This window comes from Neomonachus schauinslandi, chromosome 3 (assembly GCF_002201575.2).
Source record: "Neomonachus schauinslandi chromosome 3, ASM220157v2, whole genome shotgun sequence".
NCBI lineage: Eukaryota > Metazoa > Chordata > Mammalia > Carnivora > Phocidae > Neomonachus > Neomonachus schauinslandi.
In genome coordinates, this window is record NC_058405.1 from 74,854,957 (window position 1) to 74,870,338 (window position 15,382).

Sequence of the window (15,382 nt, forward strand, 5' to 3'; positions counted from 1 at the left end):
GGCCCCAAAATAATTATGCTTTGCCCACAGTAAAACCAATCCAGGAGTCTCAATTTTCAGGGAAGTTGGCAACTATTTGTAGGAGGAATCAACCTACCCCAAACAAAAATCAATATTATCTCTTTTGGAGTCTTCCATCTCTTTCTCATGGATGAAATTAAAATTAACATTATCTTGGAACTTAGTTGCTTAGTTTACCTTGTGCACAAGATATTTCGGAAACAATATATTTTGAAACATGTAAGCAAAACTGCGCATGAATTATTTCCTACTTAACCTACATTATAATTTCATCTTTGTGATTAATCTTCTCATAGATTTGTACACTGACACTCTAAATAAATTACTTTTGAAGGACTCCTCCTGTGAATTATTGGAAAAATGAAGACTACTTCATTCCAAGTTATTTTCTAACTTGAAATGGCTTACATATACACAATTTTTATTTAAGTCTGGGATTTAAAGCCAGGTTATATTTGTGATCACTTAAGCATTGATTTTTTAGATATAAGGAGAAATGAGTTTTGGGTTATGCTTCCTAAACCTGATGGAATGAATCTGTACTTAGAAACCCTCCCTTAAAATCATGTACAAGCACCATACCTACTGACCTTTACATAGCCTGTCTTGGGACTCCTTTTTGTCTATATTCTCCTATCAAGGTGAAGCACAGGTTAAAAGAAAGAAAGAAAACCACAGGAAACCAAAACCCCCAACACCCTTTATAAACATCTGTTGCTGGCAGGTAGCAGAAGACCTGTTCCTTCTGAAGTCTCACAGCATGAAATACCCTATGGCCAGCGTTCATGACAGGTGACTGCAAGGACAGAAGAGCAAGACTTAGGGTGACTACGTCACTTTTCACTTACGCTCTCCATGCTACATCTTCCATCAAACATGCTGTGGGCACCAGAAATAATCCCAGCCAGAAGTGTGCGGAGCTCAGGACCATTGTTGCCTGCAAGGAACAGAAGTGACACGTGGGTTAATACTTGTTCTTTCAAAAGCAGATGTAATTGAACCAACGTGAAACATTCCATGACACAAAAACAACAGAAAGCATTAAATTCAACCACAGTGAAAACATTCACCTAGGAAGGATGTCCAGGGGACCTGATGTGGTGAGCGCCTCTCTGTTGATCTCCATCAGCTCTTGCCTTCTTTTATTTTAACAAGTGTTTTTGTCTCCTTCTGTCTATAAAGTGCTTTTAAGCCCCCTTCTGGTCAGAATGTTGACCCTAAAGCCCTCCTTTAGAGAAAGCTGGAGCCAGACTCCTACCAAATAAACTTTTCTCTACTAGGCTCCTCACATCCTCTTCCCCTATCCATGAGCTCATGTTCCTTCACTGCTCATTCATTCACAGAACCAGTACCTTGGCGCAAGGCCGGGTGTTTCTCAACACCCAGAAGAGGAAAAGGGATGGTTATAGACTTTGCCTTCAAGGAACCTATAATTGTAAGTACACGCGTGCACACGCACACACACACACACACACCATTGTGCGGTATAATCTACAGATTTTCCTTGACTTATGATGGGGTCACATCCTAATAAACCCAACATAAGTTGAAAATATCCTAAGTCAAAAATGCATTTAATAACCTAACCTACTGAACATCATACAGTTGGGCAATACCACCTATTATATCTATTATAAAATAGATATTATTATAAAAATGGAAGTTCCTCAGAAAATTAAAAACAGAGGGGGGCGGAGCAAGATGGCGGAGGAGTAGGAGACCTGGATATCATCTCCTCTCAGGAATTCAGCTGGATAGGGATCAAACCATTCTGAACATCTACAAACTCAACAGGAGATCGAAGAAAAGAAGAGCAACAACTCTCTCATCAGAAAAGCGACCACTTTCTGGAAGGTAGGACATGCGGAGAAGTGAATCTGAGGCGATATTCGGGAGGATAGACGGCAGGGGAGGGGCCTCCATCGGCCGCTTCTGGCAAGTGATAGAGCCGCGGAGCACAAAATCGGAACTTTTGAAAGTCCGCTCCGCTGAGGGACGTCACACTGGTGGCTAAGCGGGGGGTGGAACCCTCGCGGGACAGTGTGGTCTCAGGACCCTCGGGGTCACAGAAAGACCGGGGGTGCCTGAGTGTGGCAGAGCTCCCAGGTAACGGAGCAGGGAAGCCGGCTACAGAGGCGGAGCCCAGGTGCAGGCTCTCAGCTCGGGGTTGACATAAACCGTGATCCACGGCACAGTCGGGCCCCTGCTCCTCCAGCAGGGACCCAACAAGCGGCAGATCCGGGGAGACTCCCCTTCCTCCCCGGGGAGGAGCGGCGCGGGAGCGCACCGCAGGGATCTGCTGGGTTTGGAGACTCCACCCGGGATCGGGTGCCAGAGATAGAAATGCACGGTCACAGGTCGGATGAGCACGGAGTGCAGCCGGAGACCGGGGAGCCGGGAGTGACTGACTGCTTTTCTCTGGGGGTTCACTGAGGAGCGGGGCCCGAGTTCTCGTCTCCTCCAGGGCGGAGATTGGGAGGCCGCCATTTTCACTCTCCGCCTCCAAAGCTGTAGGGAAAGCTCGCAGGGAACAAAAGCTCTGGAGAGCAACCCAATCAGATTACTTAGCCCTGACCGGGCAAGGGCGGGGCAATTCCGCCTCCAGCAAAGACATCTGGAAACCACGGCAACAGGCCCCTCCCCCAGAAGATCAGCGAGAACAACCGGCCAAGACCAAGTTTACCGATCAATGAGAACAGCAGAACTCCAGCGCTAGGGGAATACTACACATAGAATTCATGGCTTTTTACCATGATCCTTTAGTCTTTCAAAGTTAATTTTTTTTTTAACTGTCTTTTTTTCTTTTTTTTGAATATTTCTTTTTCCCTTTTTCAACCAACATCTTATCAATCCCTTTTTTAAAAAAACATTTTTATTTTTCATTTTTAGAGTCATATTCTAGCCCTTCATAGTAGTTACCCATATTTTTGGCATATATATATAAGTTGTTCTCTCTTTAAAATTTTGAGATAGTTTCTTTTAACAGATCAAAATATACCCTAAATCTCTAGTATATGGTTTTTTCCTACTCCCCTGCCTGATCACATTCTCTCCCTTTTTTTTCTTTTTTCTTTTTTTAAATCCTCTTCTTTCTTTTTTCAAACAACTTCTTATCAATTCCTTTTATAAAATTCTTTATAATTTCCATCTTTACAGTCATATTCCATCTCTTCATCATATCAACCCTTATTTTTGTACATATATAAGTTTTTCTTTCTTTAAAATTTTGGGAAGCACTTTCTTCTAAAAGACCAAAATACACCCCAAATCTAGTGTGTGGCACTGATCTATATACCAGCCTGATCATATTTGATCACATTCTGGGTTTTTGTTGTTGTTGTTTTGTTTTGTTCTGTTTTTGTTTGTTTTTATCTTTATCTTTTTCTTTTTCTTTGTTCTCTCTTTCCCTTTCTTTTCCCACTGTTTCAGGTCTTTTCTAATTTGTTTAGAGTATATTTTCTGGGGACGTTGTTACTCTGCTAGCATTTTGTTCTCTCATTAATCTGTTCTCCTCTGCACAAAATGACAAGACGGAAAAAATCACCTCAACAAAAAGAACAAGAGGTAATACCGACTGCCAGGGACCTACTCAATACGGACATTAGTACGATGTCAGATCTAGAGTTCAGAATCATCACTTTAAAGATACTAGCTGGGCTTGAGAAAAGCATGGAAGTTATTAGAGAAACCCTTTCTGGAGAAGTAAAAGAACTAAAATCTAACCAAGTTGAAATCAAAAAGGCTATTAATGAGGTGCAATCAAATATGGGGGCACTAACTGCTAGGATAAATGAGGCAGAAGAGAGAATCAGTGATATAGAAGACCAAATGATGGAAAATAAAGAAGCTGAGAAAAAGAGAGATAAACAACTACTGGATCATGAGGGCAGAATTGGAGAGATAAGCGATACCGTAAGATGAAACAACATTAGAATAATTGGGATCCCAGAGGAAGAAGAAAGAGAGAGGGGGGCAGAAGGTAAAATGGAGCAAATTGTAGCAGAGAACTTCCCTAACTGGGGGAAGGAAACAGGCATCAAAATCCAGGAAGCACAGAGAACCCCTCTCAAAATCAATAAAAATAGGTCAACACCCCGACATCTAATAGTAAAACTTATGAGTCTCATAGACAAAGAGAAAATCCTGAAAGCAGCTCAGGAGAAGAGATATGTAACCTACAATGGTAGAAACATTAGATTGGCAACAGACCTATCCACAGAGACCTGGCAGGCCAGAAAGGACTGGCAGGATATATTCAGAGCACTAAATGAGAAAAATATGCAGCCAAGAATACTCTATCCAGCTAGGCTGTCATTGAAAATTGAAGGAGAGATAAAAAGCTTCCAGGACAAACAAAAACTAAAGGAATTTGCAAACACAAAACCAGCCCTACAGGAAATCTTGAAAGGGGTCCTCTAAGCAAAGAGAGAGCCTAAAAGCAACATAGACCAGAAAGGACACAGACAATATACAGTAACAGTCACCTTACAGGCAATACAATGGCACTAAATTCCTATCTTTCAATAGTTACCCTGAATGTAAATGGGCTAAATGCCCCAATCAAAAGACACCGGCTATCAGATTGGATTAAAAAACAAAACCCATCGATATGCAGTCTGCAAGAGACTCATTTTAGAACCAAAGACACCCCCAGATTGAAAGTGAGGGGGTGGAAAACCATTTACCATGCTAATGGACACCAAAAGAAAGCTGGGGTGGCAATCCTTATATCAGAAAAATTAGATTTTAAACCAAAGACTGTAATAAGAGATGAGGAAGGACACTATATCCTACTTAAAGGGTCTATCCAACAAGAAGATCTAACAATTATAAATATCTATGCTGCTAACATGGGAGCACCCAATTATATAAGGCAATTAATTACAAAAGCAAAGAAACACATCGACAACAATACAATAATAGTGGGGGACTTTAACACCCCCCTCACTGAAATGGACAGATCGTCTAAGCAAAAGATCAACAAGGAAATAAAGACTTTAAATGACACACTGGACCAAATGGACTTCACAGACCTATTCAGAACATTCCATCCCAAAGCAACAGAATACACATTCTTCTCTAGTGCCCATGGAACATTCTCCAGAATAGATCACATCCTAGGTCATAAATCAGGTCTCAACTGGTACCAAAAGACTGGGATCATTCCCTGCCTATTTTCAGACCACAATGCTTTGAAACTAGAACTCAATCACAAGAGGAAAGTTGGAAAGAACTCAAATACATGGAGGCTAAAGAGCATCCTACTGAAGAATGAATGGGTCAACCAGGAAATTAAAGGAGAATTTAAAAAATACATGGAAACCAATGAAAATGAAAACACAACTGTTCAAAATCTTTGGGATGCAGCAAAGGCAGTCCTAAGAGGAAAGTATAGGGCAATACAAGCCTTTCTCAAGAAACAAGAAAGGTCTCAAGTACACAACCTAACCCTCCACCTAAAGGAGCTGGAGAAAGAACAGCAAATAAAGCCTAAACCCAGCAGGAGAAGAGAAATAATAAAGATCAGAGCAGAAATCAATGAAATAGAAACTAAAAGAACAGTAGAACAGATCAACGAAACTAGGAGCTGGTTCTTTGAAAGAATTAACAAGATTGATAAACCCCTGGCCAGACTTATCAAAAAGAGAAGAGAAATGACCCAAATCAACAAAATCATGAATGAAAGAGGAGAGATCACAACCAACACCAAAGAAATACAAACAATTATAAGAACATATTATGAGCAACTCTATGCCAGCACATTAGATAACCTGGAAGAAATGGATGCATTCCTAGAGATGTATCAACTACCAAAACTGAACCAGGATGAAATAGAAAACCTGAACAGAGCTATAACCACTAAGGAAATTGAAGCAGTCATCAAAAATCTCCCAAAAAACAAAAGCCCAGGGCCAGATGGCTTCCCAGGGGAATTCTACCAAACATTTCAAGAAGAATTAATCCCTATTCTTCTGAAACTGTTCCAAAAAATAGAAATGGAAGGAAAACTTCCAAACTCATTTTATGAGGCCAGCATTACCTTGATCCCAAAACCAGACAAAGACCCCATCAAAAAGGAGAATTACAGACCAATATCCCTGATGAACATGGATGCAAAAATTCTCACCAAAATACTAGCCAGTAGGATCCAACAGTTCATTAAAAGGATTATTCACCACGACCAAGTGGGATTTATCCCTGGGCTGCAAGGTTGGTTCAACATCCGCAAATCAATCAACATGATACAATACATTAACAAAAGAAAGAACAAGAATCATATGATCCTCTCAATAGATGCAGAAACAGCATTTGACAAAGTACAGCATCCTTTCTTGATCAAAACTCTTCGGAGTATAGGCATAGAGGGTACATACCTCAGTATCATAACAGCTATCTATGAAAAACCTACAGCGAATATCATTCTCAATGGCGAAAAACTGAGAGCTTTCCCCCTAAGGTCAGGAACATGGCAGGGATGTCCACTATCACCACTGCTATTCAACGTAGTATTGGAAGTCCTAGCCACAGCAATCAGACAACAAAAAGAAATAAAAGGCATCCAAATCGGCAAAGAAGAAGTCAAACTCTCACTCTTTGCAGATGATATGATACTTTATGTGGAAAACCCAAAAGACTCCACCCCAAAACTGCTAGAACTCATACAGGAAATTCAGTAAAGTGGCAGGATATAAAATCAACGCACAGAAGTCAGTGGCATTCCTATACACCAACAACAAGACAGAAGAAAGAGAAATTAAGGAATCGATCCCATTTACAATTGCACCCAAAACCATAAGATACCTAGGAATAAATCTAACCAAAGAGGCAAAGGATCTGTACTCAGAAAACTATAAAATACTCATGAAAGAAATTGAGGAAGACACAAAGAAATGGAAAAACGTTCCATGCTCATGGATTGGAAGAACAAATATTGTGAAGATGTCGATGCTACCTAGAGCAATCTACACATTCAATGCAATCCCCATCAAAATACCATCCACTTTTTTCAAAGAAATGGAACAAATAATCCTAAAATTCGTATGGAACCAGAAAAGACCCCGCATAGCCAGAGGAATATTGATAAAGAAAAGCAAAGCTGGCGGCATCACAATTCCGGACTTCCAGCTCTATTACAAAGCTGTCATCATCAAGACAGTATGTTACTGGCACAAAAACAGGCACATAGATCAATGGAACAGAATAGAGAGCCCAGAAATGGACCCTCAACTCTATGGTCAACTCATCTTTGACAAAGCAGGAAAGAATGTCCAATGGAACAAAGACAGTCTCTTCAACAAACGGTGTTGGGAAATTGGATAGCCACATGCAGAAGAATGAAACTGGACCATTTCCTTACACCACACACAAAAATAGACTCCAAATGGTTGAAAGACCTCAATGTGAGACAGGAGGCCATCCAAATCCTAAAGGAGAACACAGGCAGCAACCTCTTTGACCTCAGCCGAAGCAACTTCTTCCTAGAAACATCGCCAAAGGCAAGGGAAGCAAGGGCAAAAATGAACTATTGGGACTTCATCAAGATAAAAAACTTTTGCAAAGCAAAGGAAACAGTCAACAAAACCAAAAGACAACCGACAGAATGGGAGAAGATATTTGCAAATGACATATCAGATAAAGGGCTAGTATCCAAAATCTATAAAGAACTCATCGAACTCAACACCCAAAGAACAAAGAATCCAATCAAGAAAAGGGCAGAAGACATGAACAGACATTTTCCAAAGAAGACATCCAAATGGCCAACAGACACATGAAAAAGTGCTCAATATCGCTCGGCATCAGGGAACTCCAAATCAAAACCTCAATGAGATACCACCTCACACCAGTCAGAATGGCTAAAATTAACAAGTCAGGAAACGATAGATGTTGGCGGAGATGCGGAGAAAGGGAAACCCTCCTACACTGTTGGTGGGAATGCAAGCTGGTACAGCCACTCTGAAAAACAGTATGGAGGTTCCTCAAAAAGTTGAAAATAGAGCTACCATATGATCCAGCAATTGCACTACTGGGTATTTACCCCAAAGATACAAAAGTAGGGATCCGAAAGTGTACGTGCACCCCGATGTTTATAACAGCAATGTCCACAATAGCCAACTGTGGAAAGAGCCAAAATGTCCATCGACAGATGAATGGATAAAGAAGATGTGGTATATATATACAATGGAATATTATGCAGCCATCAAAAGGAATGAGATCTTGCCATTCGCAACAACGTGGATGGAACTGGAGGGTATTATGTTGAGCGAAATAAGTCAAACAGAGAAAGACATGTATCATATGACCTCACTGATATGAGGAATTCTTAATCACAGGAAACAAACTGAGGGTTGCTGGAGTAGGGGGTGGGGTGGGAGGGAGGGGGTGACTGGGTAATAGACACTGGGGAGGGTATGTGCTCTGGTAAGCGCTGTGAATTGTGCAAGACTGTTGAATCTCAGATCTGTACCTCTGGAACAAATAATGCAATATATGTTAAGAAAAAAAAAAAAGAAGAAAAGGTAGCAGGAGGGGAAGAATGAAGGGGGGAATTGGAGGGGTAGACGAACCATGAGAGACGATGGACTCTGAAAAACAAACAGGGTTCTAGAGGGGAGGGGGGGTGGGAGGATGGGTTAGCCTGGTGGTGGGTATTGAGGATGGCACATTCTGCATGGAGCACTGGGTGTTATGCACAAACAATGAATCATGGAACACTACATCTAAAACTAGTGATGTAATGTATGGGGATTAACATAAGAATAAAAAAATTAAAAAAAAAATTAAAAATAAAAATACCATATGATCCAGTAATTTCACTACTGGGTATTTCCCAAAGAAAACAAAACACTAATTTGAAAGGTATATATGCACCTTTATGTTTACTGTAACGTTATTTACAACAGTCAAGAAATGGAAACAACCTAAGTGTCCATCCACAGATGAATGGATAAGGAAGATATTGTGTGTACATACACACACAATCACTCACACATAATGAAATACTGAAATATTACTTGGCCATAAAAAAGAATGACATCTTGCCATTTCTGACAACAGGGATGGACCTAGAAAATGGGCTAAGTGAAATAAGCCAGACAGAGAAAGACAAGTACCATAAGTGAAGACTAACATGTGGAATTTAAAAAAACAAATGAACAAACAAAAAAAAAGCAAAAAAAAAAGACCCATAAATACAGAGAACAAACTGGTAGTTGCCAGAGGGGTGGGGGGGTGGGGGGATGGGCACAACAGGTAAAGGGAAGAGGGAGATACAGGCTTCCAGTGATGGAATGACTAAGTCATGGAGATGAAACGTACAGCATAGGGAATACAGTCAACGGTACAGTAACAGTGTTGTACACGTACATGTACACATGGTAGGTACACTATGAATAGACTTGTCAAATCACTATGTTGTACACCTGAAAACAACGTAACGGGTGTCACCCACATTTCAATTAAAAAACCAGAAAACAAGATTGAAAATATAATCAGGTGTCGAGTATCCCATGTAATGTATCGAATACTGCCCTAGAAGACAAACGCATGGCTGTCTGGGCGCAGAATGGTTGTCAGTGTGTGGGTTATTTACCCACGTGGTGATGTGGCTGTCTGGGAGTGGCCAGTGCCCAGCATCATGAGAGAGGATTGTGCCACAAACTGCTAGCCCAGGAAGAGATCCAAATCCCAAATCCCAAATATGGTTTCTACCGAATGCGTATCACTCTCACGCCATCATAAAGTTGAAAAATCCTAAGTTGAAAGTCCATCCGACGTCAGGGACCATCTGTCCACTAGACACAGTGGAATATAATATGGATCATGATCACATTCTACGGGGTTTCAGAAGGCTAGAAGGCTGGTAAGGCTTCTTAAAGAAGATAGAAGGTGAGATGTGTCCAGAAAGATAAACAGGATTTCCAGAGCTAAAGAGTGGCAGAGAGAGAGCAATTCCAAGGGGAAGGCTGGATGACAGGGACAGGCAGTGAGGAGTGCAGCCTTTGATGAGATTTACTTGCTCCTGGCATGCTGAGTCACAGACAGTTTTGGGCAGAGGGTTTTAAGGAATAGAGTTGCAGGGCCGAGTTAAATGTCAGGCGAGGAGCTGAAAAGAAAATTTAGGGCAAAAGCAGAGGGAGGGATAAGTTCGCTCTGAACGGAAACAGGGGCTGGGGAGTCCAGGGTCCTCGGAGTTTGGTTTCCAGGGAGCATGGCTGGGAGCACAGAGCTGGCTGGCCTAGGAGGGTGGGCTACTTAGAAAAGGGACCAAAGTGACAGAACCCTTTTACATTCATCAGTTTGCTTTTTCTGGAGGCCTCACCATGCAGTTCTACCAGAATAGACAGGTTTTGCCACAACTCATTACAAAGTGGCATGAAGCTTTCCAAGGGCGGGCGGGCAGTGGGGTGGCTGAGGCACGTGTAGGGGTGGGGGACACTTTGAGAATCAAGGGGGGCTCAGGGCAGCTCTCTTCAAGTGCTAGAGGGTGGGGTTCACCCTGACCCCAGTGTGGCACACAAGCTTCAACTCATTCTGTTCTGGGGGGCCGGCCACTCCCACTGAGGCCCTTCTTGCTCCATCTGACTGCACCTAAGAAGGGCTTCTGTCTCTGTGCCTGTCCTCCCAGCTTCTCCGTCTGCACCCCGAATCTCTGGCAGCCCTGGCAAAGCCCATGCCTGACTACACCTGTCTTGCCTCTGAACTCTGGCACATCGCTCTGTGTGGTACTAGGAACTCGACGACAATGAATCTGAGAAGCAGTGAGGTTTGGGGTAGAGCCGAACTCCACCCTGGCATCGGAGAACCTGCTTTCATTTTCTAGAACAAGAGTGCCAGCTTTCTGAAAGAATAGTTTTGAACCTCAAAACTATGTGAGTACATTGTGCCCCATCAAATGTATCTCTCCAAGTTCATCCTAAGGAAGTAAGAAAACATCAGAAGTAGCAAGTACAAGAATATCCACGTAGTGCTGCTACCAAAGAAAGAAAGAAATGTCCAAGAACAGGACTTAACTCTACGGTGGGACGTACACACAATGGGCCTCTGTACAGCAATGAAAGTGATCGAGAATTGTATTTGTTGACAAAGAGAAAGATCATGTTATCCTGCTAAGGAAAGCTCTAGGTCCTGACACCTCTTACAACAGACCTACCATGGCAAGGGGGGTGGGGTGGGGGGTGGGAGAAACAGCATAATTAGGCCAAATCTCGAAATTGAACTTGAGATGCCATGTCCTGATGCAGTCCACTGCAAGTTACCGTGTCTTTTTTTTTTTTTTTTAAGATTTTATTTATTTATTTGACAGAGAGAGAGATAGCGAGAGCAGGAACACAAGCAGGGGGAGTGGGAGAGGAAGAAGCAGGCTTCCCTCGGAGCAGGGAGCCCGATGTGGGACTCGATCCCAGGACCCCGGGACTATGACCTGAGCCGAAGGCAGACACTTAACGACTGAGCCACCCAGGCGCCCCCACCGTGTCTTTAAGTGTTGAGCATTATACACATATCTATATATATATCAATATAGACTCTCATTTTTGTAAGTCCTGCTTTAGGATTTCCTCACCTTTCACAGACACATTCTGGGACTTCAAAAACAGTGAGTGGTCCTAGCCTCGCTGGACTTCAGACTACCATCCCCTTTCATATGTGCGTGCTTACATGTTTAGGAATAATGCATGGAATAGCAAGCAGAAGGAGTATGACTGCTGATTATTGTTTGCATATCTCTTTGGCTATCTCGATTTCCTCTTTTTTCCTACAGAAAACACGTCTTCCTCATATGAAAGAAACACTTAACTCAAGCCCACCCTCCATCCCCCGAGCGCACTTCAGGAAGGAGCAGATTAGCCAGCTCCCTCGGCAAGTCCAGCCTCCCCGTGACAGCCCTCTTGCCTCTGGGCCCGACTGTGTGGCCAGTCCAGTCCCAGTGCTGAGCTGGCTCGTTGGGGTTTGCTCTCCACTCTGCATGCTTAGGGTGGGGCATGGCCCCGGAAGGTGGACTCCTTCAAGCTATACTTACAGGGTTACGTCCTGGATCATCTGCCAGGTATATTTATCAAAGCGTAGGGTCATTTAAAACTAACATTTTACAACAAGAAGGTACTATTTAAAACAGATTATGAAACTAAGAATTTTAGTTGCTGAGGGAAGTCAGGACAATGAACTTTGCACTGCCCTATTGGAAATAGGAAGCCCCCTCTCAAATGAACAAAAGTTAGATAGAAATTTGCAACTATTGTTTTGTTGTTGGTTTTTAAAACTAGGAGCTGGGAAGATTTCATGTATATAACCTAAAGGTGTGTCTCCAGAAGGGTTTCTACATATTTTTACAGAATGACTGAGATCCAAAGTCCTAAAAGCTTCTCTAAGGCCACAGCTTTCGTTATTTAAATTTAATTACATTTTTCTTGTTCTCTTAGCATAGCAAAAAAAAAATAAAATGTTTATTGAGCTGGGCTGGGTGACTTAAATTACCCTCTGCCCTCACCCCTCCTAAATACTGTTGAATGAGGTTTTAAAAGCATCCTTTTGATGTGCTGTCTATTGGGAAGAATGCACCCCTCAGTTAACATATCTTTACTAGCACTGACCTGAACCACTCAGGTGCCAAATACATAGGAACCCACTGCAGGTAAACTGAGGCGTAGGTGGGTGAAATGAGTCGACTCCAGTTGACTGGAGGCTTGACTGATTGTAATGAGCTGCCCAGCACAGCTGTGGAGTTAGACCAAGAGTATTAACCAGGGACACCCATGATGGGAGTGATCAGGGATTAGTACATTCATTTGCTACAGCGTGCTACTCATCATACCCCCTCCCCGCAATGAGCCCAGGTCTAGCCACCCAAGAAAGTGGTAATAGATGAGAAGTTTTTGTGTGTGTTTTTTTTTTTTTTTAAGATTTTATTTATTTATTTTTGAGAGAGAGAGAGCACAGAGGGAGAGGGAGAAGCAGACTCCCCGCTAAGCTGGGAGCCCGATGCGGGACTCAATCCAAGGACTCCGAGATCATGACCTGAGCCCAAGGCAGACACTTCACCGACTGAGCCACCCAGGCGCCCAGGAAGTTTTAAAAGGGAAGCAGGAGTAACCAGAGCCAGGTAAGGGCAGTTTGCGCTCCCAGTGTGGGGCGCAGGGGAAACAATGCTGACAGTGGAGAAGGGGACAGCTTAGCTGCCCCGGAGAAGGAACTAGGATTTCTCTGCGCATCGCTAAGTGCCAGGCCTTCCCATTTAATCCTTCACAGTTCCCATTTCACAGAAGAAAATTTAAGTCTGCAACTCTCCCCCCACCTAGGACTTGCTGCCAGATTCAAACACAAGTTGCTTGGCCCCAAACCCTCCTCCCTCTCCCCAGCATGAGCAATGAGGAGCTTCCTTCTTCCCCTGCCAGCCTGTCCCAGGCAGGAGAGAGCATTTTCAAGTGTAGACAGGGTACCATGCTCCAGGCACGAGTCTGACTTTGACTTAACACCAGAAATCCAGGGCACCAAATTCAAAATGGAAGTAAAAGAAAATCTGAACAGCTTGCAATGTCACAAAAACAGAACCAAAGAAAAGCCACCCCAATCCCTGCACCCCTACCGGGCCACAACAACAACAAAATTTATCCAAACCTTAAGTCCCGTAAGCCTGGTAGAACAGTTGTCCTTGCAATCCCTAGCTCCTCTTTTGACTCTTGCTTTATTTTTTTTTCTCCCATTCAAAGGCCAAGGGAGCCCCAGTGCTGCTTGTGAGCTCTGACTTTTTGAAAACCTTGTTTTCCATGACGGTGCAGAAGTTCAATTTGCTTTTCTCCCTTCAGGAGCCCTTTTCAGAAGGGCGGCAGTGTATGTTTGAATGCTATTTGCTCTGGGCGACCGTGCAACAGTGGACATGTTTGGGAGCTGCACACCCCTCCCAAGCCTGGGCTGGGAGGCAGGTGTGCTGCACAAATCCATCCTCCACAGGGAATTCTCGGAGCATGCGGAACCCAGACAGGTGTGGACTCCGCAGTGCAGCGGGAAAGAATTTCCCGTGGCCCCATAAAGGACTGAGTGGAACCACATTCACTTGCCACAGGAGGGAGGACGCGAATTCTGAAATAGGGTTCCTTTCCTGAAATCGTGCATGCCCACTCGTCCCCTGTATAAGATGCCAACGACCTGGTGTGAATTTTAAGCTTAGATGTACTGAAAAGGGGAAGACATCTCTCAGTTGTCTTCCATGGAACATCCCCTGAAGATTACCCTACCAAGCACTCTGTAATTGCAAATGCATTTTTAGAAAAACCACCAAGTGATCCCAGAAGTACCTCCATACCTGTGCTAACTCAAACTTCCCCACATGCCTGATCCTGATATTTAACTGCCAATCCAGTGGTATTTCCAGGTCCACCTGCACAAAAGGGGATTTGAAGCCATAACCTCCAGCCCAAAAATCTGCTGCCTCAGCCTCCCTCTGATCTGCCCCTGATGGCAGGAGAGAATAAGCAACCACCTAAAAATATCATTCCTACAAATGTAGGGTCATTCAAAACAGAACATATAACTACCACTCTCTTTTTGACAGTGGGCTTCATTATTATTATTATATTATAATTATTACTTTGTCACCGAAGCATAAGATTGCCTTATCAAAGGATACTACTATTTTGAAACTCTGAAAAGTTAGTGGTGGATGATTAACATAGTCATGATACGGGTTTTTCAAAAGCATCCCCTTATGCTCTTGAGAAAGTATATTCACCCTCCAGGAAGATAAAGGAATGCTTTCAGGGGGGTTATAACTTAAATACACTCAAATGCACAAATCTTAAGGATTTAGTTCAAAGAGTTTTGACAATTGTCCACATCTGTATAACTACATCTGTATGCATAAATGGACTACGCAATGCCTGCCCAGATTTGGCACTAAGTTTTGCCTGTTTTAGAATTTCATCTAGCCCACCATCTGGCCCCGTGGACCCACGAACTGACTGATCCACACACAGACAAATCTGCCCGCTCTTGAGAGCGCCATGTCCGGTTCCTCCAGCATGGCCGCTATGAAGAAAGTGGTTCAACAGCTCAGGCTGGAAGCCGGGCTCAACCGCGTGAGGGTTTCCCAGGCAGCTGCAGATTAGAAACAATTCTGTCTGCAGAATGCCCAACACGACCCCCTGCTAACTGGTGTATCTTCAAGTACGAATCCCTTCAGACCCCAAAAAGTCTGTTCCTTTTTATAGCAAAATGAATCTTTGGATGGTTTTCTAAACCACTTTTCATGAACCAGTGAATATTCAAAGGAGAACTAAATTTGAAGCCTGTACAAAAGTTTATTGTGCCGGGGCGCCTGGGTAGCTCAGTCGTTAAGCGTCTGCCTTCGGCTCAGGTCATGATCCCAGGG

At 43.1% G+C, this 15,382-nt stretch overlaps 1 protein-coding gene and 1 pseudogene across 1 annotated transcript in view; one reads left to right on the top strand and one right to left on the bottom strand.

The window, feature by feature from the left end:
* LOC110570256 (phospholipid-transporting ATPase IB) overlaps positions 1-15,382 on the bottom strand; it is a 599,207-nt gene that overhangs the window by 46,815 nt on the left and 537,010 nt on the right. Inside the window, exon 34 of the mRNA XM_021678237.1 lies at positions 870-958. Coding sequence (XP_021533912.1) covers positions 870-958 — 89 coding nt within the window. The remainder of the gene's footprint in view (positions 1-869; positions 959-15,382) is intronic.
* LOC110570257 lies at positions 15,015-15,242 on the top strand (annotated as a pseudogene).